At 35.2% G+C, this 23,941-nt stretch overlaps 4 protein-coding genes and 1 non-coding gene across 11 annotated transcripts; 2 read left to right on the top strand and 3 right to left on the bottom strand.

Annotated features, from left to right (window-relative positions):
* Positions 1–664: 664 nt before the first annotated feature.
* On the bottom strand, positions 665–4,488 carry LOC112705651 (pathogenesis-related thaumatin-like protein 3.5). The gene is made up of 3 exons (XM_025756540.3): positions 4,163–4,488; positions 3,365–4,064; positions 665–1,340 (listed from the first exon to the last, which is right to left on the bottom strand). The coding sequence occupies exons 1-3, from the start codon at positions 4,230–4,232 to the stop codon at positions 1,094–1,096; spliced, it is 1,017 nt and encodes a 338-aa protein (XP_025612325.1). The 5' UTR covers positions 4,233–4,488; the 3' UTR covers positions 665–1,093.
* A 2,270-nt stretch (positions 4,489–6,758) lies between these two features.
* On the top strand, positions 6,759–6,865 carry LOC112708603 (small nucleolar RNA Z279/snoR105/snoR108). Its single transcript, XR_003156453.1, has one exon. It is a non-coding gene; the product is annotated as a small nucleolar RNA Z279/snoR105/snoR108 (small nucleolar RNA).
* A 1,458-nt stretch (positions 6,866–8,323) lies between these two features.
* Positions 8,324–13,230, bottom strand: LOC112705650 (protein PSK SIMULATOR 2). Of its 7 annotated transcripts, none has more exons than XM_025756536.3 (13): positions 12,909–13,230; positions 12,331–12,623; positions 11,785–12,098; positions 11,604–11,696; positions 11,406–11,499; positions 11,023–11,116; positions 10,752–10,849; positions 10,526–10,595; positions 9,767–9,867; positions 9,572–9,688; positions 9,350–9,426; positions 9,193–9,237; positions 8,324–9,075 (listed from the first exon to the last, which is right to left on the bottom strand). In XM_025756536.3, exons 1-13 carry the CDS (start codon positions 12,913–12,915, stop codon positions 8,568–8,570), a joined length of 1,911 nt encoding a protein of 636 aa, XP_025612321.1. In that variant the 5' UTR covers positions 12,916–13,230; the 3' UTR covers positions 8,324–8,567. The 7 variants fall into 7 exon arrangements, with proteins under 7 accessions (XP_025612321.1, XP_025612322.1, XP_025612323.1 ...); XM_025756537.3 differs by having other exon boundaries at positions 9,767–9,861; XM_025756538.3 differs by having other exon boundaries at positions 12,734–13,104.
* Positions 13,231–13,852: 622 nt separating this feature from the next.
* Positions 13,853–15,901, top strand: LOC112708290 (uncharacterized). Its single transcript, XM_029288240.2, has 6 exons — positions 13,853–13,991; positions 14,047–14,056; positions 14,204–14,225; positions 14,340–14,456; positions 14,777–14,923; positions 15,016–15,901. Exons 1-6 carry the CDS (start codon positions 13,853–13,855, stop codon positions 15,787–15,789), a joined length of 1,209 nt encoding a protein of 402 aa, XP_029144073.2. The 3' UTR covers positions 15,790–15,901.
* Positions 15,902–22,822: 6,921 nt separating this feature from the next.
* LOC112708289 (uncharacterized) lies at positions 22,823–23,617 on the bottom strand. Its single transcript, XM_025760474.3, has one exon. It carries the CDS (start codon positions 23,615–23,617, stop codon positions 22,823–22,825), a length of 795 nt encoding a protein of 264 aa, XP_025616259.3.
* Between the last annotated feature and the right edge of the window lie 324 nt (positions 23,618–23,941).

The following is a 23,941-nucleotide window of genomic DNA, read 5'->3' as shown; positions in this document are numbered from 1 at the left end:
CATTGGCAAGGCTAAAGTCAAATTTTCCCTTCTAACACACACCCTTTAATTTTATTTGATCCTTTGGAGTCGATTTTAACTAATAATTAGATCAGGATATGCAAAAGAAAAAGTCTAGGGAAATAACTAGGTGTAGTCAATTTAAAGATAATTAGTTAAAAAATAGTTTTTATTTTTAATTTTGAATTTCGAAAAATTAGAATAGTGGAAGATTTTTTTTGTGATGGACTTATTTTTTAACTAGTTTGTTTTGAATGAGCTATTTTCTAGTTGGTTTTCTAGTGAGATTGGATAAAAAATATAAATTAATATCATATAAAATTAAATTTTGAGGGGAAAAAGGAATAAAGGTACATATTTGATTGAAATTAGAATGGGGGATAAGATATTAAGATAGGGGAAGATCCAGCAGATCAGTAGTGGAAGAGAGATAGCTGGTAACAAACGATTGGTTGGTGAGGAATGGAGGATTACACCCACTTTTAGCTTACTGCCAAACCATCATAAAAAACTCCGGTGCTCCATCACATTCACACCACTTATATATATTTATGGATCGGATGCTAATTAATTTCAATTATAGCGGTCCCAGGACCAACAACAGATATTAGATAGATGCATCGAAACAAAAAGCCCCTTACCTTAAATACGCCCCAACACTAAATTTAATGAACACTATACTCAAATAAAGACTGATATACTCTGCTTTAGGTAGCTAGTAGGAGTTCATTTAGCAGTTTTTGATCATGAAACATGGTCTAACATTCCCGAACCAATAAATGAATCTCATCATCGCCCACAAACAAAGAATTCTATAGTATATGCCTACGTATCCCTCTTCTTTTTGCGAGAGCTTTCTGCTTTCTGCTTTCCCTTCAGATGACTCACATGCTTGTCGCCATGTCTATGTACGGGCCCTACTGAACTCACGTCACGTGACCCATACAGGCCGGATGAACTAAAAATGAATGTTTCTAATGAGTAGGGCCCACCATACAAAATTAAAAAAAGAAGACATGGCTCACATGGGCCTGGCTCCGTGGAAGATGCCCAAGGAATTAACATCAATAAGATGGGGGGTAAAAGTGTAAAACTAAAAGAGCAGTTGCCACAAGCGCCAAATTGCCATAATGACGATGAAGGCTGCAGTGGATTGGGATTCCCTAGCACGAGTGCACGCTGACCATGGTATTTCACTTTGGTCTAGTGCACCTACGTACACCATTCCTCCCTTGCTCACCTGTGGTGATGTTGGAGTAGAGGACGAAGATGGAGATGATGACGAAGAAGATTCGTTACTATCTGAGTTCGAGTTTTGTCCCTCCCACGATTTCTTACTACTGCAAAATCACATTCATCAAAATAAGGATAATTAAACACTATTCAAACAAGTAGACTAATGGTGAGTAAAATTGAGAGCTTACCCTTAAAATGTGTGTAAGTGTAAAGTATTATTTTGGTTGTTCTAATTTGGTGTTTAATGTTTCAGATGTCTTATTTTAATTTCAAAAAGTTTTAAATTTTTTATTTAGACTCAAAAAGTTTTAAGGTATTCAATGTTATTATACAATTAAATTTGACATAAATAATAAAAGTCAACAGTTGATATTAGTATATAATTAAAATCGATTCACCAATGTAAAAAATTTTCTTTTAATTATAGAGCATTAATGATTGATAAATAAGATTTGGATTTTTTTTAGAGTAAACACCCAATCCGGTCCTCGTCCATTTTCACGAAGGACAAAGCGATCTCTGTCCAAAAAAAAGGGACACTTCGACCCTCAACCTTTTTATTTTGGGACAATACGGTCCCTCTGTTAAAAAAATTATTAAATAATAATAGAAATTAATTTTGTGGGGGTTTTATTTGTATTTTGTGGGGGTTTTAAAGCTCCACAAACTATTAATAACTTTGTTTTTAAAAAATTCCTTCATCAATGGTGGTTAAATGAAGAAAAACCATTGATAAAAATGATGCCACAAAATAAAAGTAATTATAGTATAATACCTTTTAAAGGAAAAAAATAACATGGAATAAGAAATAAAAGAAGAAAACTTTAATGTTGATAATATTGGTATTGGTGATGATGACGGTAGAAGAGATAATGATGATGATAAAATATGGTTACACAATAAAAATAATAGAAGTAAGAGTGATAATAATGAGGATGAAAAAGATAATGGTAGTAGTGGTAGTAATTGGTTATATTGAAAAGATTTTTGTGGGGGTTTAAAACCCCCACAAAATACAAATAAAACCCTCCACAAAATTAATTTTTATTATTATTTATTGAATTTTTTAACAGAGGGACCGTATTGTCCCAAAATAAAAAGGTCGAGGGTCGAAGTGTCCATTTTTTTTGGACAGGGATCGCTTTGTCCTTCGTGAAAATGGACAAGGACCGGATTGGGTCTTTACTCTTTTTTTTATAAAAAGATCTACAAGAAAAAGTGTCATAAAAAAATTTTGGTTATGTTTTTTTTTATAAGAAGTTACAAAAAAGTTTTGGTTATGTTTTTTTTTTAACACAGAATAAGATATGAATTAATAATAACATTCTTAACATTTATGTCCGTCATTCTCATAATTATTTGTATCAAAATTAACAATGAAAAATATCAAATTCATTTAAAATTTTTTAAAATAAAAATAAAACATTTGAAATGAATTAAAATTTAGTTTAAACGTTGATAACCAAAATAATATTTTAGCGGAGGTTTAAAAGTTCATTTGAATATTAGTATTACTATACGGTGCTAAAATCTAACTAACATGATATGGAGATTGGATACTAGAAACAGTACTTATTTTATTCAAGAGACGGTTCCCTATTTCTGAGACCACATGCTGAATTTAAAACTAACGAAGCTAACAAGGATTGAAATTTGGAGATGCATGTTTCACGGGCACACATACAGCTCTATTATCATGTACCCACCATACTATTGTGCAACAATCCATACCATGAGAAAATTAGATATAGCAATAAAGTGCGACAAGAAAAAGGTTTTTGTTTTTGGTCGACAGTAATTATGAAGTCTATAAAAGTAAGAGCATACCCACTGCTGATACTATACTAAATTACTAATCACCGAATATGATGTAATTGTTTGTTGTTTAATAATTACAAGTTCTATTATTATTGTTGCAACTTGGATACTAACTACTACTTTATGTCCATTCTTTATAATATTGTTCACAAATCACAGTCAAGACAAATAGTGTGTGGGACAGAAAAAATGCCCACAAGCCTAAATGCCACCAACGTTCATATTCATAGAAGGACGAAAATACCCTTTTAACCGTTAGCGTGAAAAATAAAAAAATGAGGGGCAATGTAATGAAATATTGAAATCTAACCTGGGGTTAGTATCAGGGGAAGGACAAAACGTAATGGTGTAATCGGCAGATGCGCACGTAAATGTGCTCGTCTTGTCGTCATACGCGTAGCTATACGCGCGTGGGCACACGCTCTTGAACACCTTCGAGTAAGACGAAGGCTTGCAAGTGTCCGGTGAGCGGTACGCGCCGTCGCAGCAATACTGCGGCAACCGGAACGCATCGCACGCGCTCTTACACGCCACGCCACGTTTCCCATCCTCGCTCATAACCCTCAGCTCCGATGGACAATCGCCATTGAGGTCTCCCACGCACCCCGTGATGGTGCAGTTTTCGCCGGAGCCACCCTGCGGAACCACCGTGATCGGGAGGTTGTAACCGTCGACCAAGCTGACGTCAAAGAAATCTAGTCCTCCGGCGCCATGGAGGGTGAACTCTGCCAGGGTTGCCGGCGGCGTGGCACCGCTGCCAGCACATTCTAGTTTGCCGGAGCCGCAATCGCCAGTGCCGCATGAGAATTTTCCGGCGGAGTCTTGGGCGCAGAGTGTCCTGCCCCAGAAACGGCCGCCCCAGGTGGTTGGTGCCGTGATGGTTTTGGACTCGCCGGTTCGGAGGGCGAAGCCGGTGACCGGAAGAGGGTCGACACCAGCGTTAGTGAGAATTCCCGGCCACACAGTGTAGTCACATTTGTTGAGTAGTGTGAAGGTAGTTGCTTTCCCCTCTGCAAATTTGTGTTCACACCCACACACATTAACATAAAATGGAAAACAATTTCATTATAATTTGGTAATAACATGCTTTATGAAGTGATTTACTTACCTGATACTAATACACACAGCGTTATTAGTACTGGGATTGGATTTATTAATGTGAGCTTATTATGCTCCATGTGGAAGTTCAATTAGTTAGTGTTTGTGAATAGCTAAAAGAATAAGAATGAGAACCTAGGAAGACGGTGAAGAAACGGTGGAAATGGAATCTGCTGTGAGAATAATTATTATTTATAGGCAGAAATTAATAATAAAGCTGGCGGGTAGACAGGCAGGGAAGTAACGTTCTGCTTCAACTCACCATTTATAAGGATTTTATGTTTTCGTAACGCTATATTATTTTGTTATTAAATATAGGGATAATTATTTCATTATAAAATAGTATTCGAAAGGTTTGTATTGTTAAAAAAAAATCTAAAAAGATATAAAAACGTGATTAAAAAATAAAAGATATTATTCTTTTTAGAAAGGTTAGACAAATTTTATATCTACATGTAATTTAAATTTTTATAAAAATATTTAAATAATTATTTAAGATATGAATGAAAAAATAAAATTCTATCACTAGATTTCTTTTTCATCTTTTTTTAATTTCAGTCATTCATTAAAAAAATACAAAAAATATCTAACATAAAATCATCAAATTTTAAATATAAAAATATTTCATTAATATCTGATTAATTATAAATTTTTTTAGAATTTGCTTTAATATTCATACATTCAAAGTTATTTTTATCATTAATAATATAAATTTGAGAGTATCATTTTGGTGATTTATGTTGCTGACATAAAATATCTACTATACGTCTATACCTAGCTAGATAGAAGTTGAGGGGGTCTCAATAATTTTCATGGGTGCAGTCGTGCAGACAAAGACAGGCATTTGGTAGTGGGAATTCTGATATGTGTTAGACACTCGAATTTGCTGCATGATTTTTATTTCAAGGCGATGGCTCAATTTGTTGCGTGTGGCAAAGCTCTGCCACATTTTTCTTTGGCATTTTGTTAGCGTTCATATATATTATCTTTTCGGCAAAATGCTATCATTTCTTTATGTTTTCATTTTTTCCTTTTCTCTTAGTTGGTCAAACTCAATAAGTACTATAGTTAGATGAAAGTAGGCATTTTATGTGTACGTACTACATAGTACCTAATCTGGCTTGATATTATCTTATTCATCTTATTTTGTTCAGTAAAATCTTCTCGATAAAAATAGCAGAAAACAAAAGAAACAGGATGGAGCTCCATTGTGTATTGTTCTGTTTACATATATTTTTCCTGCTTATGTATAAAACATTTTGGATAAATTATGCAATTTGTCTTGAAAACTACTTGATCTCTAATATAAAATTCTAATAGGGTCATAACTAGCTAGCAGATTAATCCGTCTTTTAATTACCAAATAAAATCGTTTAAGCCGTCTTTTCGTCTTATACAATTGGTCACAGTCTTTTCGCCAAGGACGAAAATTCCCCTACCTATGTTCATAATATATTAAATGTTTTAAAATAACTTAATTTATCAAATTTATATATATACACACTTTACCCAAAACTACCTCACTAATTACTAATATCAAGTAGAAGAAGAAAAGACACACTAGTATTTTGTAACTTTATTTCTTGGAGAATATTTTAACATAATCCCAGTCAATATAAATTAGCAAAATATAATATCAAGATTAACAAATAGGCAAATCATGCGCAACAAGCTTTCGTCAGAGATTCGGATATAGCAGCATACTAATTAAGTCTTTGTTTTAGTGCATAATCATGGAAATCCAAATAAAATGGCCACTATGTTCTCGTGTAATTTTGTATTCAAGGATTGATCAATGAGGTATTAGGTATTCAAGTGATAGTAATGTTTGAGCAACCACCCAATTAATCATCTCGCACGCTTCCAATATTTTTTAAGATAACACCAAAGATGACGCAAAAAAGCAATGAATCCATTCTAAAGACGGTATTTTATTATGTTAGTACCAATTTGCATTTCAAGCTTTTTTTAGTTTCCTATCATGACAAATACCATCGCTGTGTAGGTAGCAACGCTTATGCAATGAATATGGCTGATTTTTGCTTGGCGAAATAAAGTGTATGGGTATTAGCTATGAAATGGAAAGTACAATAATCATGAATCATGACATATTGATATTAAACAGTAGGATATGTTGCATAACTTGTGAATTATATAGAGAAGACAGCTGGTTGTAATTCAAATTTTCATGAGGGATTTCCAAACTTAAGGTGCTTGAGGTGACTCAAAGAAGCCTAATTCTTAATATCCGTTGGTCCAAGTGGCTAAGCTCAAATAGGGAGAAGCTTTGTTCTGCCTCTGGAATCTTGACATTTAACTTAGAGAGCTATGGAAGTGCTGAGTAGAAGGCGAAAGGAAGTGGTGAGAGTGCAAGTAACCAGAAAAATGAAGTGTTAGAGTAATAAGGAAATTGTTTATAGGATTTTAGGATGCAAAATGCAAGGGAATAGGCAGGGCTTGGAGGAGAAAATGCTGGTTTATGAAGCAGAATAAAAGAAGAGGGGGGTGCGTCCCACATCGTTTGAAAGTGTTATGGAGAAGAAAGTGGGGTGTTATAAGATGACAAGAGCAAGAAATTAGAAAGCATGATCCTTCAGGCAGTAAAGGGGATATGAGGAGTGGATGGATCTCGCCATTAAGAATGCGAGTTGGGTGTCCTTCCCAAGCCTGGTTACGACAATTTGGGCACTCCCCCTTTTTCCAATCTGATCCCTGTCTTGAAGGACAACAAATTCTAATTTAGTCTTAAGTTTTTTAAAATTAAAATTTTTTGCTAGCATGGTTTAAACTCTTAATATTTTTGTTTGAAGGTAGGGTGTATTTTTTACTAAATGTAAAAATTTTTTAGTCATTAAGTGGATATTGAATTAAGGATTTCAAATCAAATACAATAAGTGGACCTTGATACTAAGGAGAAGATTATTAATGTTTTTAACATAAAAATTTGTTTTAATTTAAATTATAATTAAGTTATATAATAATGTTATATTTTTTTTAATTTGTGTGGGTTATTAATAATTTGCGTGGTTGGATAGAATTAGGATTGGGATACTTTTAGAGTGTGATTCAAAATATACTCTACTTTTGTCACTTCTAGATAGATGATAGGAAAGAAAGGAAAAAACATAGAAGAGGTTCAAAAAACATAGAAGAGGTTCGATTTGCACGAAGAAAAAATTATGTTAATATCTTTATTTGTATTATTATATGTGAAATAATATTTATTTTATAAATATTATAATTTTATATATTTAATTTAAATTATTTATCTAATACATATAATATTTAAATGTAAATTTTTATTATAATAATTTATTAAAACTATTAAAACTAAATTTGTATTAATAATTATTGATAACTATAACCAAGTAGTATTGGAAACATAAAAAAAAAATATTTTTCCTTCTCTTATTCTTTTACTTGTGATGAAAAGAAAATTTTTTGTGGGAGAATATTGTTGGCAAGACCCACAATTTTATTTTCTTTTTATATTTTTTAATATCCAAACAAAAGAAAAATACTTTTTTCCATTCATTCTTTTTTACCTTTTCTCTATCCTCTCATTTTTTTAGCAAACCAAACAATTAATTAATAGAGAACTTTGAAATGCTTTTCTTCAATAACTAAAATGTCTCTGCACTGTATAGTATCATTTATAGAGGTTTCAGTCATAAATGACCTTTTATAGAAAATTCAGTCATAAATGCATTTTACGGCTAATTTTTTTGTATATTGTTTAAATATATGTGTAATACATTATTATTAGAAGATTAGGTGTTTTTTTTTTGATATGGTGTTTTATTCAAATCGGACGGTCCGATTTGTTTGAAGAGAAAAATAAATTACAAATCGGAGGGTCCGATTTGTTTGGAGAAAAAAATAAATTACAAATCGAAGGGTCCGTTTTGTATTTTGTATTTTTTTTATTTTTTAAAATAAAAATCGGACGGTCCGATTTTAACATTAAATTTTTTTTTTTTCGAATTCACAAATTGGACCGTCCGATTTGTGATTGTTTGTTTGAGAAAAAAAAATAAAACAAACAAATCAGTGCATCCAATTTGTACATCCCATACCAATGTGAAACACACTTCTGTTCACAGCTTCTTATTATACACTTCTCTCTCTCCCACATAAAAAATAACAAGCGTGCATTTTACTCATTCTCATATGCTGCTATAAATTGTAGGACGATACATTCACCCACCAAAGAATTGTCGAACAATCTAGTTATACTTCTATTTTGCTGTACAAAAATTTGAGAACTAATAAGATCTGGGGTTAGTTACTTATAAAGATATATACATATAAATTAAGGATGAAGAAATGAATAATGAATACTATATAGCAAGAAAGAAACTGGACTAGCAACGCCAGCAAGAGGAAGAGAAGAAATGAATTCAGAATGAAAGGTCTCAGTATCCTAATCCATCCATGATATCCAAAACGTTGTAGTTTTGTTGCTCTGAGCCGAGTCTCGTACCCATACCCGTACCCAAGAACTCCTTGACAGGCGAACTGCTAGCGCTTTTGGCCATGTACCGATCTCTTCTTGATTCTCTTTTCTTTGGAGCATCAAAATCCATGCTTTTGCTGATTCCAGGACGGCTCCTCCTTGTAATCACCTCCTCTAACAACCTCCTATCCTCTTCAGAGACTTCACGTCCCAGCGTCTTGTCGCCGCTGCCGTCTGGGGAAAGGAACTCAAGCATCTTGGGCTGGAATCTCCCTTTTGGAGGAGATCGCATAGGCATTTGCTTCAGGGTATTCTGTCTGGATCTTACAAAGCTTATCAGATGGTGAAGCCATGCCAACAATTCAACGATGTAGTTATCGATTTTATGCTTATCAGCATAATAGAGTGTCTGGATGCGCATCAGCTTACTACTTTCAGCGGGTGTACTCTCACCAAAGTCGTTACCACTGCAAATCAGAACAAGAATTATCATCAATTCATGAAATTCAAGCTGTTATTAGTTCACACAGCACATGTAAACACAATCATAATCCCACAGATATACAACTTTATATATAGCTAACCTTGTGTTTGCCCATTCACCGATCCATCCAAAACCTTGATGTGCTCTGTCCAAAGTAAAATATGTTACATAAAGCAATTGCATAGACTTCTAATGCAATTTTATATATGAAAATAGGGCCAGCATGGGAAACCAAAAGAGTTGAAAGCATATCTTACTTGATAGTATTTGTGGCAAATGGAAGAAGGCATTGAAGAGTCTTATCCATTTCGGCTTTAATCTGAGTGATCGGCAGCTACAAAAAATTGTTATTTTATTTAGGATAATGCACAACGATGTAAAATTCAATCTTCATGAGCAGAAGTGACCAACTCGGAGAAAGTGACACCATAAAAAATGAGTGGTAGGAAATGAATATATCTGCAACTTGAAGGGCATACCTCTTTTGTGACATCAATGGATTGCAACCGAGAGGGAAGAGAACTCTTGATATTATTAGGCAAACCATGATATAACGTGTCCCTTGTATTTGGGGGAAGGGCTGTTGGGCGAGAGGCCTGATAGAGAGAATTTTTTATTTAAAGAAAAACTGAGGTGATGTCACTACAAATTTAATTAGCAAGATAAAAACTTACAATCATATTTATCTGATTGATGATATTAGCATAGTGCAGTGCAAGACCAGCTTCGCCCAGTCTTTGAGACCCTTTACTATAGTTATCGGCAGCAGCTGTACCTACCATGAATTCACAATTTCATTAATATTACAATCAATCATCATACCACCCTTACAACCTACCAATAAGATTGACATGATAGATAGAAAACACAAGATTTTCACATGTCTTGATAAATGACTAATATAAAATCGAGGATTTAGGGATTCTTTTTGTAGTTTTAAGAGTTTTCCCAAATGCTCTAAGACAGTATGCTAATCCAAGCAGAAAAATCATGTACAAGAAAAACAGCTGTAAAATTACAATAAATAATCCCTCTCATTCATGTGATTCAAGCTAGAAAGATAAAACTGAGCAACTAAGTGGAAATTTGAGCCAAGAAATTTTAAAGAAAACTTGGGAAGCACCTATTTTCAGAGTTTCCATCCTTAGTAAATGTATTATGTGTAAATAATATGCTATAAATATCTTTCATTTCAAGTAAGTTTAAATTCTAAACAAACACGAGTTCAGACTTCCCAACAAACATGTCATACAGACAGAATGCAAATAATTTTCTTTGAAGCATGGCAGAGGGTCGTGATAAATTGAGTAAATTTAGACTTCAAAACCTAAGGTCGGAAAATCTGATGAATTCTTAATAAATAAGGACAAGTAGATGCCCTCTATGCTAGCAGCAACATATGGTTTTTATCTCAGAAAAGACACGTGTCATACCGTTGTTTCCGAGGAACTCATGAATAGTTTGATGCATATAGGTAACGATATCAACAAGCTTTTCAACTATCTGCAATAAAGCAAATCACATAGAATAAGTACATTGCTTTAAATAGACGTAGACATAGAACATTTACTTCTAGTCAACTAAATAAGGTTTCGTTCCAACAAAGGAACCGAAAAATACAATTAGGTCCAACATTAGGAATTATCCCTTCATTCATACCTCTTCCATGTTTCTGGACCAAAGAGACTTCTTTTTCAAGCTCCTCACAATCTTTCTTTGATGCTTTAGCTCACTTTGAAAAAATGTGATACCCTCACCTGAAATTACAAGGTATATAGAGCTGTCAATCATTAATTAATTTCTGCATACTTCGCTTTGCATGTGTCTTGCATATACTATGTACATCCGACTGAAGATCAAAATTGATTATCATTGGAAAAACAAATATCATTAGACACTCTAGGGAAAAGCATATAATAAATTTTCTAACCTTTTAAAGGCAGATTTAAGGACTCCATTTCCTTAATCTTTTGCTGATAATCTTGTTCAAAACGGTCATAAGCATTTAATTCATGGTACAATTCCTACATACAAAAGGATAAAAACAGTAATTCAAAGATGGACTACACAAAAATCTGGAATGGTACCCTTATTTTAACAAGTAAAGAACTCAAAAGAATACCAGAAGTATAAAATGAAAATTATATGAACAACATATAGATACAAGCATAATAACTCAAAAGTCAAAACTATGTAAAGATCAAAGATCTATTAATCAAAATCATTCAGCAAACACGGAATAACCAGAATGACTTGTGCATCCATCAGTTTGTTGAGGCATGCAAAGATTAAAAAAATTGACAATGGGCTTACAGAAGTCTGCTGAGCTAGACTGGTAATCTCCTGCATTGTCTTTTCTGCCTCTTCCTTGGATTGCATATCACCCAAGGCATGGTCCAAGTCTAATCTGAAATTTTTGTTCAAAATCCGAATGAGAAATGTTTCTAAATTGTAATACTCTAAGAATTCAATCATGGAAATTAGTATAAATGTGTAATCGTGTGATAGCACCTTGAGAAATATCGATCTAGATTGTGCCACTGTGGATCTTTACACATATTTCCAAATCTTGCTACTTCCCGTGAGAAACCACAAAGTTCATCCCTATAAATTGCCCCAAAACAAGAGATAAATAAAATAAAAAGAACTTCAAAACTCTGAAAGACAACACTGATCCTTGAATGCACTAAACCTTTTGTCAGCCGCAGCAAGATTAATTAACTCAGTCATATCAGTTGAAACTAATTGTTGAACTCCTTTTGATTGTAGAATCTCCTTTTTAAGGAACTGAATGTTCTCTTCAGAAAGTGATTGAAACAGAATTGACCCTTTGGTTATTGTATTAGCTACTTCAAAAGCCAATATAGATATTCTTTTGCCTCTAGAAGTCATTCCAGAGGCAAACCCGCTATTGGTGTTTAACTTTGGCATGCCACTCCCAAGTGAGTCTAGAACATCAACGGCCTTCTCACTAGCTCTTCCCAGAAAAGAGCCCCTGTGGATGAACTGCCAAAAGGAAATATACACAAAGATAGTAACTCCACAATTAGAATTAACAGCATACTGTATTTGAGGGAAAATCACTAAATCAAATAATGAAGTCAAATCTATGAACTACAACAGAAACAACACAAGTGAATCCACTTCCAAGTCAAAATTTTGTAATTTCTCTAAATCCATGGAAAACTAACTGCATCCCATTAAGACATAGAAAGATCAGTACAGATTGGAAAAATACCTGTTTTGCCCCTTTTGGAGCGGGACTGGAGGATTTGAGTTCGCCGGAAAAATCAGCGACCTGCTTCTTTTGCTTTTTACCACGACTATTACTCCTTGAATCTGAAAAAGTTTCTGACTTTTTGTTGATAAAGCTATCTTCCTTCTTAAGCTTCCCAGAAAACCCCAAAGTATTCTTCCCTCGCAGCTCAGCATTGCCCTCAGCCATGCCAGCTGAACAAACCGCTCCCATTTTTTCTTCAAATAGCAAACCCAATGCTTCCGCTAATTCAGCTTTTACTTCAAAATCCGCAGCTTCAAGAAGAAAAAGAAAGAGACTTTGTTAGGTGAGAGGTGGAAAGTGGAAAAAAAAACAAAACGCCATCTAGGAGACCATGGCGGTTGAGTAATGGTAATATTAGTACCTAATTAGAACTACCTATAGAGAGTAATGGTTAGGGAGATGGAGAAGAGTGGAATTAAAAAGGAGGAGAATGGAGATGGAGATGGAGAACGAGATAGGGAAAGAAAGAAAGAAAAGTCGCTGAGAATTTACGACTCTGGAGGGTTTGACTATGATGAATTGAAAGATAGACATACATGGCATGACGTGTTTGTGCTGTGCTGTGTTGTGTTTTGTAGCGTCGACGACGATATTCGTAACGTTGAATATTTTGAAACCCAAATAAATGAAAATGAATAAACTAAGGTGCTTATTGGTAAAAGTAAACCCTTTATTTAATTAAATAAATGAACTAAAATTAAAAAGAGAAAGAGAAACGCGCAAATGGAATGTAAGGATTGGAAATTTCATAGGATCGAGTATTTGACTCGGAATGAAGGGAGACGTGGCATGCTATGAGACGAGATCATTGAATATCTATCTATGGGCTCGTGGACATTAAACAAAAAAAAAAAAAAAGCGTTAAAACCCAGGCGGTGGTAGTATTAGTACAACTGCAACCAGCTTGCCACCTTATTCCCCCTCTCTTGATTTTTTCTCCCTGCCTTCACTTTCGACGTAAAACTAATTACAACTAAAACTCTGCATTTAGGATAAAATAGTTCGTAGTGAGTAAATAATAATTCTGCAATATAATAATCATATATCTGCATCTTAACTCGTAAGTTTAACAACCATTTGACGTGATAAAACGAGCTAATATTATCATACACATTTGAAGGCTACGTGTAACCTAAATCAACACATGGTCAAATGTATGTTTCACAGTTTTTCTTATTCAAAGACTTTGAGTAGTCATATAAAATTACTGCATAAAAATAGCATAGGTAAGGTTGTGTTTCAAACGTTAATTTTTTTAATTAGTTTTTGAGAAAAGGACAATTTAGTCCTTGACCTTTTAACTTGCAGACATTTTCGTTCATGAGCATTGGAAAATACATTTAAATCCCTGACGTTCCTGAAAATAAGACCGATCAGTCTCTTCGTCCATGAGCCACCCTCAGAGCAGACGGAAAATGCTGAGCTGGCTCCCCCTATGCTTACCTGGCTCAATAGCGTTCCCACGTGGCACGTTAGTGGGATGGAAGTTTTGAAAACGGGACACATAAGTCCCTCTCACTCAAAACGACGTCGTTCTGAGTGCTGCCCTAATACTAAAATTCGTTTGGGTCGTTCTGATGTCCTGCCAGCCGTACCAGTGGCAGCGCCGATCGCCGATGGTGCGTGCTTCACACTTGTGGTTTTTCGGATCAACTTTGTTTTTGTTCATTTTAGACACTGAATGGTTACTTGTCGAGAAAAAAAATTTGATTTTTTAAAATTGGTTTTAAGGGTCTACGCCAAGTTTGGTGGCTGATAAACCAAAGAGTTCGTTCTCTTCGTGGTTTTATCAGAAGCAAAATCCCAACTCTGAGGGTGTTTCCTGATGCAGGCTCTTATCCCAGTCTTCACAGGTAATTCAATTGTGATTTTGAGTATTTAATTCAAGTTGCAGTTGACCATTTTTTATTTGAAGTGATAAAGCTTGTTTATTTGGGAATCGGAATGTGATGGTATTATTGCTTTAGAATCCGACTGTTCCTATTTCCACATCGAACTTCACAATTGGTTCTAGTAGAAATTCCAACTTCCCGCTGAAGGATCATACTGCAAGTGGAACTTTGTGCAAGATCAAGCAATCCCAGGTACATATTAGGGCCAATGTAAATTTTCAATGGGGTTTTGGAATTTTTATTTGATGTGGTTCTGTGAGGTATGTCATGTCCGGGTTTTTTGTGTTTTTTTTTTTTGTTGTTCCTCCATGCACACCCCTCAGAACTTGCTAGTGGATTATTTTGCCGATTACTATTTTAGAGACTTCTAAGCACAGTAAATACTTATCTGTAGTCGTGTGCATGGTTGCGTTGCTTTGTTTCCCCCATTTTCTTGGTTTCCAGTTGCTTGAGGTGAATATCTTAGGAAGTGTATGTGCAGTATGGTTACTGTTGTTTCTGGAAATGACCAGCGTGAGGGGAATGCAGTAGCTGTGCTTGAAAGTACTGGCAGCAAAGGATCTGTGCTAGTAAATGGAACGCTCGTCAAGAAGAGTACCAGCTGTGTGCTTAACTCGGGTGATGAGGTGGTTTTTGGTTTGCTGGAAAATCATGCTTATGTATTCTTTTCAGTTAATTCTAGTTGAATGCCATCCCCATATTTTCCATTTTCAGTGTGTCTGTGTATTTTCCTTGATTTATTTTGACCTAGGTTTTTCAGCAACTGCATCCTAAAACCGCAGTTAAGGGTGCAGAAGTTCAGAGTGGTGGTGGGAAGTTACTGCAGATTGAAAAGAGAATAGGTAACCCTTCAGCCGTAGCTGGGGCTTCTATTTTGGCTTCTTTGTCTAGCTTTAGGCAGGATCTTACAAGATGGAAGTCTCCATTTCAGTCTGCCAGTAAGCCTCACCAGGGTACTGACGTTTCAGAGAGTGAGCTTGATGGCATGGAAGGCAACTCAACTCCAAATGAAGGGATTGACAAAGCCACTGATACTGGAGCAAGCGACAAGAATTCTCCTATGGATTGCGATCCAGATGATGCAGTCACAGAGGCAGGCAATGTAAAAATCTCTGGGGTGAATGATTTCCTAAGGCCTTTCTTCCGGGTCCTTGCTGGATCTAGTTGTAAACTGAAATTGAGCAAAAGTATCTGTAAACAGGTGTTGGAAGAAAGAAACGGAGCGAGGGATACACAAGCTGCATCATCTTCGGGTACATCTGTGTTAGAGGGACTAATGTGTTCCGTTTTCAAAACCTCCATCCCACTTACTTGCCACGTGGGAACGCCGATGAGCCAGGTCAGCATAGGGGGAGCCAGCTCAGCGTTTTTCATCCGCTCTGAGGGTGGCTCATGGACGGAGGGACTGATCGGTCTTAATTTAAGGAACGTCAGGGATTTAAATGTATTTTCCAATGCTCAGGGACGAAAATGTCCGCGAGTTAAAAGGTCAGGGACTAAATTGTCCTTTTCTCTTAGTTTTTAAATAGATTTTAGAGCATAATACAAAGCTCACGTGAAATATACTCCAATATATTGTCATAAAAAAAACACAAATTATTTTGTATATGTAAAAGTTATTGGTGTTTTTTTTAGAATATTAATGTTTATGCTATTTAACAATATTGTGAATATTTAAAGTTATTCTGACATAACACATAGGTGACGTGTTGGAAACATGGCATCCATTTACATAACACGCAAGAGGCGTGTTATTGTGCTAGAATAATTATTTTTAAGTGTTGTGCAACTATTTTAAAGTAGTTTGACTGCTTTTTCAACATATAGGGGACGTGTTGTCAACCTACTAGCATGTATGCAGAAGATAATGCATGTTTTGAAAACCGTTATACAACAGGTAAATATTTCTGTATTACTCTTTGTTGGTCCCGAGAGATAGAGGAGGCTAGATTAGTCGAAAGATGATTATCGGTTCAAGGATGTAAGGTGTCTCTAGTGTGCTAGTTATCATGTTAGGTAGCTAAGTGTAGAGCGGATAATTGTTGAAAGCATCTAAATAGAAAAAAGGGTCGAAAATTATCGGATTTATCGACAGAAATAATCTAATGATATAAATGTCACCAGTAATAGTTTACTATCGGACTTTGTCTCTTTAACGCTAATAATCGGTGAAAAAATTTAACAGTAAATATGACTTAATGACTAATTTTTGGGTGACGTTGTCATAAAAAAAATCTAACGGTAACATTAACGCCAATAATTAAGTTTCGCGCTATGATTACTATCGAAATTTTTTGTTGGTAATTCTGGCAATAATATTTTTTTAAGAATTTAAAGTTAAAAAATAAAACAAGCAGCGTCAGATTTTATTAGACACAAAATCTGATAATAATATTTTTTGAATTACAAAATAATTTTTTAAAATATTTTTTATAATAATTATAACTTGTTTAGAATTAAATAAAAATTAATAAAAAATTGGTCCCCTAAAACCTGTGCCTGTCAAGTAAAAGATGCAGTAAATATAGAGAGCGATTGAGTAATCGTCGAATATGAATCACTCATTTTTTACCCCAATTACGTCAGAATGATTTTCGATGCTATCTTTATTATTAATTATATCTACTTGAAATAAATAAATATATATAGTGGCAAATAATTCACAAAAGAAAAAGTGTATATTATAAATGCAAGTAGCCATGAAGATGACAAATACAGATAATAATGGATGATGAATACAAACATTATACGAGTGAGGGATATGAAGAGAAGTTTGAAATATATATATATATATATATATATATATATATATATTAATGATATGTTTGTGAGAGTTACAAGGATCTTACTAAATTGAATTATAAATTTTTTAAAAATTTCGATAGAATTTTGTCTATTATTAGCAACTTCTACTAAATATAATTTTTAACTTTTATAAACTAATGCATGTCTTTAAATAATTTTAATGAAAATTCAACAAAGCTTTTGTTTAATTCAGAGATCTCCACTAAATAAATTTCTCAATTTTCATATGAATACAATTGCAACCATATATTAAAAGTTTAATTACTTTGCAAGTTTTTATAGTTTTATCAAATTTTCAATTAGATTTTTATACTTTTTTTTTCCATTGAGTCTCTATACCATATAATTTTTTTCAATTTAGTCCCTATTAACATTAAACGTTTACAAATCGTTAGTGAATTATGAATCTACTTATATACCCTTATTTTTCACTTATAATTAGGTTCATATGAACTAATATTTCTCCCTTTTTTTTCTCTTCTACTTTCTATAAGACACACAGTATGCTTCTACAATTGCTTAGTCAATTCAACCATCTCTTTATGTTCTTTAAATTTCGGTAAAATACTTCTATCTATTTCTAACACATGATTAAAGTTAGAACTTATTATTTCTTTTTAGCATGCAAGTTGGAAAATTAATACATCCAATAAAATGGAAGAAACTATAACAATTTATAAAAAATTTTTACTGCTGAAATAAAACAACAACATTCACAACTCATAAATCATAAATTTAGTACATGAAATTTATTATATTATAGTTCATATTATGCTCTTCTTTGGATAAACTTAGAGCTTTTTATTTAAATAAAATAAAGAGGGATTGATATTATCAGATTTTTCTAAACCAAAAATTAAAATGTGAATCCTCTAAACCTATTAATATATTAATTGTCATAGGGCTGTATGTATTAGATAATATATTAAACACCATATCCTAAGACAATTTATGCATGAAACTCCTTCAAAAAATGTACATAAACCGTTTCAGGACACTAAGTTTTCCAAGTTGAATGTAACTCGTCACAGGGTAGGATGGATTACATGTTAATCGTGCTACTAAGGTATTGTGAGTTACCTTTTTGCACGTAAATCGTGCTACCCCCAGTGGTTCAAGTAAAAAATATGTAATTCACTCTATCCTAGGACGAGTTATATTCAATTTAGAAAGTTCAGTGTCCTGGAACGATTTATTACATTTCTTGAAGGAGTTCTATACATAAATCGTCCTAGAGTGTGGTGTTTAATATATTATCAAATACACATAGACCTGGAACGATTTATATATTAATAGATTTAGAAAATTCACGTTTTGAAATTTGGTTTAAAAAAATATGATAATATTAATGTTTCTTTATTTTTATTTATTATTTTATCTTTTTCTTCTAGAAACAAAATTTGTTATGCTTATCTTTTTCTAAGTTAGTCATGCTTATTTTTCTCTAACAGAATCATCTAGAGATTCTAGTTGCTTTAGCTTATTTTAGTAAATTAGTATAAATAAATACCATGTTCTCCCATATACAATAACATACAATAAAAATTCTTCGTATTTTCTTTCTTACTCTTTCACAGTTTTATTATGGTATCAGAGCCATGGTATTCTCCTTGGGGAGGATACATAAGCTATCATCTTTCCAGTGAGAAATCACCATGCTTTTTTATTACCACTAAAAATAATTTCATTCTCGCTACTAATTTGATACTTTCTCACTTCACCAAATAATCTATCCTTTTTGTCTTATCCTTCCAATTCTAATGGACCCAAATTATCGTGTTATATGTGCCCCCTCCCCTCTTTTTTATTGCGTTCTATGTGCCTTCTCTCGTCTGTGCCTCCTTCTCGCAGTTACGTCTGCACTTCCTTTCTGCAGTTCCGTCTGCGCCTTCTTCCCACAGTTCCTTCTGCATTCTGTTTTAGTAGTTCCATCTGCACTTTTACCACGCTCTATGCGCCCTCCGAAGATCAATCTTATCGCGCTCAACAACATCTCCTTCCTTTCTTATCACGCCCCTCTCGCTTATCGCGCTATACGCGTCCTCTCTCTTACCGCGCTCTACGTGTCATTTGAAAATCAATCTTCTAATGCTCTACACGCTCTTTGAAGACCGCTGCTTGCTCTTTCTCCCTCAAGCATAATGTCTCCTTCTATGTTTCTGCATTACCATGCCGCATGACCTTTCTTATCGTGCTCTTTTAATATTGCTGCTTGCTCTTTCTCTCTCAAGCACAATATCTCCTTCTATATTTCTACATCACTGTGCCGCACATGTCTTCCTCAACCTTTTCATCGGAACTTATCCAAGTTGTGAATTATTGACATCTTTCATACACCAACTTGCGGGGAGCATATTAAATTTTTATTTTATTTTTTAATTATTTTATCTTTCTCTTCTAGAAACAAAATTTGTTATACTTACCTTTTTTTTAAGTTAGTTATGCTTTTTTCTCTAACAGAATCATCTAGAAATTCTAGTTGCTGTAGTTTATTTTAAAATTCAAAATCAGTTTAGTAATTAATATAAATAAGTATCATTATTCTCTCATATACAACAACAACATATAATAAAAATTCTTCATATTTTTTTTACTCTTTCACAATTTTATTAATTTTATTTAAATAAAAAAGCCTAAAATTAATGCCTTCAAATCATCTTTGCTAGTATTTGATGCCTTGATAATAAGTAAACTCATTATCAGTTTCCAATTGGAATAGAAAAAACTAAAGATCCAGAGAGGTTAGCAATATTATCCAATTTACAATGTATATAATCATTTACAATTTTTGAAATTTGAAAATAAAAAAAAATTGTAAATCAAAATTATTAATCCCATTTATCTTTCCAATTTTAATATTAACAAAACTGGTCAATGCATAAAAGGGGCTGATTTTTTTCATATGACAATGATTATGATATAATGCAATAAAATGGAAAGAAGATGCCACCGGTGGTAGTGGGCCGAGATAAGGTGGTAGGAAGGGGAAAGAAGAAAAGAAAATGGAATAGAAGAAGAAGATTGAAGAAAGAAATGAAAACAGGGCGCGCTGGTGTTAGCTGCGTCGTGGACGCGATGCATGCGCGCTATGCACGCGTACGCGTGGATGAGAGAATGGGAGAGGACGCGTACGCATCAGTCGACATGCACGCGTGGATGTGATTGTGCGATGCGCACAAGAGTAGCATGAATCTCGCACAACTCTCGGATTCATGTACCAAGAGTTGGCTGCAGGCGATCGACGCGTACGTGTCACATGTGCGCACGCGTGGATGGGCAGGTTGGAAAGCGACGCATAAGCGTTGCCCACGCTTACGCGTGGGTGGGAGTTATGTTCCCAGCACAGTTTTCGCACAATGTTCACAAAACTCTCGAGTTTTTAGTACCAAGAGCTGTCAATGCGCAATCGACACGTACGCGTCGCCCACCCTTACGCGTGGGTTGCGCGGACAAAAACAGGGACGCACACGCGTCATCTACGCTTACGCGTGGATGCACGAAACAGCAAGGGACGCGTACGCATCAAGCGCGCGCACGCATGAAAGGGGTCATGCGTGGGGCATAGTATTGGCACAAATCTCGCACAACTCTCGGGTTTGTGAACCAAGAGCTCGAGAAATGCAAGGGACGCGTATGCATCCTTCATGCTTGCGTGTGGATTGCCCCTTTTTTTTAAACATAAAGAAATGCATTTTCAACACAATCTTGGTAGGTATTCAAGCTAAAAAGGTCAAAAACACTCAAAAATCTATGCAATACTCAAAATGAAGTGCTTTCTTCAACATTAAGAATCCAACTTAACCAAGATCAATGACAACCTTCATGAATATCTCAAGCAAGTAAAGCAAAACCAAGCCTATCTATGCAAACCCTAAAACTAAGCAATCACCAAATCAAGCAAAGAGTCTAAGAACTACATGCAATAGATACAAAAAAGAAAGATTTTACCGTGGTAGGTGTCTCCCACCTAGCACTTTTCTTTAACATCCTTAAGTTGGACGGTCATTAGCTCATATCTCTTTGCCTTCGGGTGTTCTTCTTGGAAATATTTCCAAACCTAAGGCATTGTGAGCAAGAATTACAAAAGAGAGATGTATCTTTAAAAAGTGTAGGCCACCAAAATTCACAGTCTAAGACCTTTTTTGCAGTTCTCTGAGGTCCAAAATGGCCACCTCCATCAGAGGAGTGGCAAGCCTCCAAGATAGACTGGAATTCGGCTTGTGGGATGCACCTCCTAATTACTTGGTCCGCACCACATCTCCACAAGTATAGGTCATCCCATATATAATATTTGGATTCGCTTTTAAGTTTATCCCTTTGATGTTTAGAAAAATTGGGAGGAAAGGTACGAGCAACCAAGTAATTGGCAATAGGTGCATACCAAGGGATCACTTCGGATATTGCTAGCAAGCCCGCAAGGGAAAATATATCATTAATAGGAGTGGGATCTCCCTTTGTATGCTCAAGGCGACTTAAGTGGTCCGCCACTAGATTTTGTGAATCACTCCTATCTTTGATTTTTAGATCAAATTCTTGCGATAACAACACCCATCTTATCAACCTTAGTTTAGACTTTTTCTTGGCCAACAAATATTTCAATGCCACATGATCTGAATATACTACCACCTTTAACTCAGTGGTATTATAATTGGATTGGGCTCCATCCAAAGTTTTAGAGGCATAGGTAATGACGTAAGAATTTTTACCTTCACGCTGAGCTAGCGCCGCTCCCACTGCATAGTTGGATGCGTCACACATAATCTCGAATGGCCTACTCCAGTCTGGCCCTCTTACAATGGGAGCTTGGGTCAAGGCAATTTTGAGCTTGTCAAATACCTCCATGCACTCTTCACTTAGATCAAATTCAACATCCTTTTGCAGCAACCGAGAGAGAGGTAGTGCCACCTTACTAATGTCCTTAATAAATCACTGGTAAAAACTTGCATGACCAAGGAACGCACGGACTTCTTTCACAGAAGAGGGGTAAGGCAAACTAAAAATAATATTGACCTTTGCTGGATTCACAGAAATACCATTGTTACAGACAATGTGTCTTAAAACAATACCTTGTCTAACTATAAAATGACATTTCTCAAAATTAAGAACAAGGTTTGATTTAGTACATCGCTCTAACACTTTTGAAAGGTTGTCCAAACAAAGGTCAAAGGAGTCCCCCCATACACACTAAAATCATCCATGAACACCTCCATACAATGCTCAAGAAGATCCGCAAATATACTCATCATACACCTTTGGAACGTAGCCAGTGTGTTGCACAAGCCAAAAGGCATTCTCTTATAGGCATAAGTTCCAAATGGGCATGTGAAGGTAGTTTTTTCCTGATCTTCCGGAGCAATGTGGATTTGAAAATACCCAGAATAGCCATCTAAGAAACAGTAATGAGATTTACCAGATAATCGATCAAGCATTTGATCGATGAACGGCAATGGAAAGTGATCCTTCCTAGTGGCCATGTTCAAACGCCGGTAGTCAATACACACGCTCCATGAGTTTTGCACCCTTGTAGCTACGAGCTCCCCACTCTCATTCTTGATTGTAGTAACACCAGATTTCTTTGAAATGACTTGTACGGGGCTTACCCACTCACTATCCGAAATTTGATAGATGATGTCAGCTTCTAATAACTGGGTCACTTCTTTCTTTACGACCTCTAGAATAGTGGGGTTCAAACGCCTTTGGGATTGCCAAATAGGTTTAGCGCCTTCTTCTAGGAAGATTCGGTGTTCACACACTTAAAGGCTTATGCCCACTAGGTCCACCAAACTCCACCCTATAGCCTTTTTGTTTCTCCTCAAGATATGAAGCAACTTCTTCTCTTGTTGGGAGGTGAGCTCCCTTGCAAAAATTACCGAAAGCTTGTGATCTTCATCAAGATAGGCATACTTGAGATGGGGTGGAAGTGGTTTCAACTCTACACTTTGTTCATGATTCAGTGCTTGATCATCCGGTAAGACCGGAGGTGGGTAGGTGTTCTCTTCACATCCGTGGGGGCTCCCCACACTTGGATCTTGGATCATACTCTTCTCATTAAAATTAGCATTGTGTACTTTGGCCACAACATTATCAATCAAGTCACACCGGAAAATTGAATGATCCTCCGGCGGGTTTCTTATGGCTTCATCAAGACTAAAGCTTACAACTCTTTCGTCAATCTCAAAAGAATAAGTACCCGAAAAAGCATCCAATTTGAACCGAGAGGTCCTCAAAAATGGCCTCCCAAGCAAGATAGATGATGTTCTTTCGGATTCACTAGGCGGCATCTCAAGAATATGAAAGTCAATTGGAAAGATCAACCCCTTTATCTCCACTAACACATCCTCCGTTATACCAACCACATATATTATGCTCTTGTCTGCCAATACAAACCGAGCCGCCGACTGTTTCAACGGTGAGAGCTTCATTATATGATAAACAGATAGATGCATAACACCAAGGTCATACATGCAATCTACGAATTGGATACCATCTATGGTGCAAGTGACTAAGCAAGGACCCGGATCACCGCACTTTTCTGGTATTGCACCCATCAAAGTCGGGATAGAGCTTTCCAATGGAATAGTTTTTAAATCATGAATTCTTTCCTTGTTCATACACAAATTTTAGAAACTTGGCATATTTAGGAACTTGGCGAATAGCATCAAAAAGAGGGATAGTTACTTCAGCATTTTTTAACATCTCCACCATTTTGGGATCTAGCTCTACATGCTTCTTGGTCCTTCTTGCCAATGTAGGAAATAGAATGGGAGTAGCCTCTTCCAAGACATTTCCCTTCTTAGAAACTTTATCTCTTGGTTGGTTGATTTCTTCTTCAACTACCTCACGTACCTCATCCTCCTCTTCAATTTCTTCTA

This window comes from Arachis hypogaea, chromosome 8 (genome assembly GCF_003086295.3).
Source record: "Arachis hypogaea cultivar Tifrunner chromosome 8, arahy.Tifrunner.gnm2.J5K5, whole genome shotgun sequence".
Taxonomy (NCBI): Eukaryota; Viridiplantae; Streptophyta; class Magnoliopsida; order Fabales; family Fabaceae; genus Arachis; species Arachis hypogaea.
This window is presented reverse-complemented; position numbering and strand designations above follow the sequence as displayed.

Coding starts and splice junctions, on each gene's coding strand:
- LOC112705651 (XM_025756540.3), bottom strand. CDS start 4,232: ATGGAGCATAATAAGCTCACATTAATAAATCCAATCCCAGTACTAATA. Junction 4,065..4,162: donor GCTGTGTGTATTAGTATCAG/GTAAGTAAATCA, acceptor ACAAATTTGCAG/AGGGGAAAGCAACTACCTTC. Junction 1,341..3,364: donor TCCCCTGATACTAACCCCAG/GTTAGATTTCAA, acceptor GTGATTTTGCAG/TAGTAAGAAATCGTGGGAGG.
- LOC112705650 (XM_025756536.3), bottom strand. Junction 10,850..11,022: donor CTTAAATCTGCCTTTAAAAG/GTTAGAAAATTT, acceptor TTGTAATTTCAG/GTGAGGGTATCACATTTTTT. Junction 9,427..9,571: donor CCATTGATGTCACAAAAGAG/GTATGCCCTTCA, acceptor AATTTTTTGTAG/CTGCCGATCACTCAGATTAA.
- LOC112708290 (XM_029288240.2), top strand. CDS start 13,853: ATGGAAGTTTTGAAAACGGGACACATAAGTCCCTCTCACTCAAAACGA. Junction 14,226..14,339: donor TCTTATCCCAGTCTTCACAG/GTAATTCAATTG, acceptor TTATTGCTTTAG/AATCCGACTGTTCCTATTTC. Junction 14,924..15,015: donor TGCTGGAAAATCATGCTTAT/GTATTCTTTTCA, acceptor ATTTTGACCTAG/GTTTTTCAGCAACTGCATCC.
- LOC112708289 (XM_025760474.3), bottom strand. CDS start 23,617: ATGGGTGCAATACCAGAAAAGTGCGGTGATCCGGGTCCTTGCTTAGTC.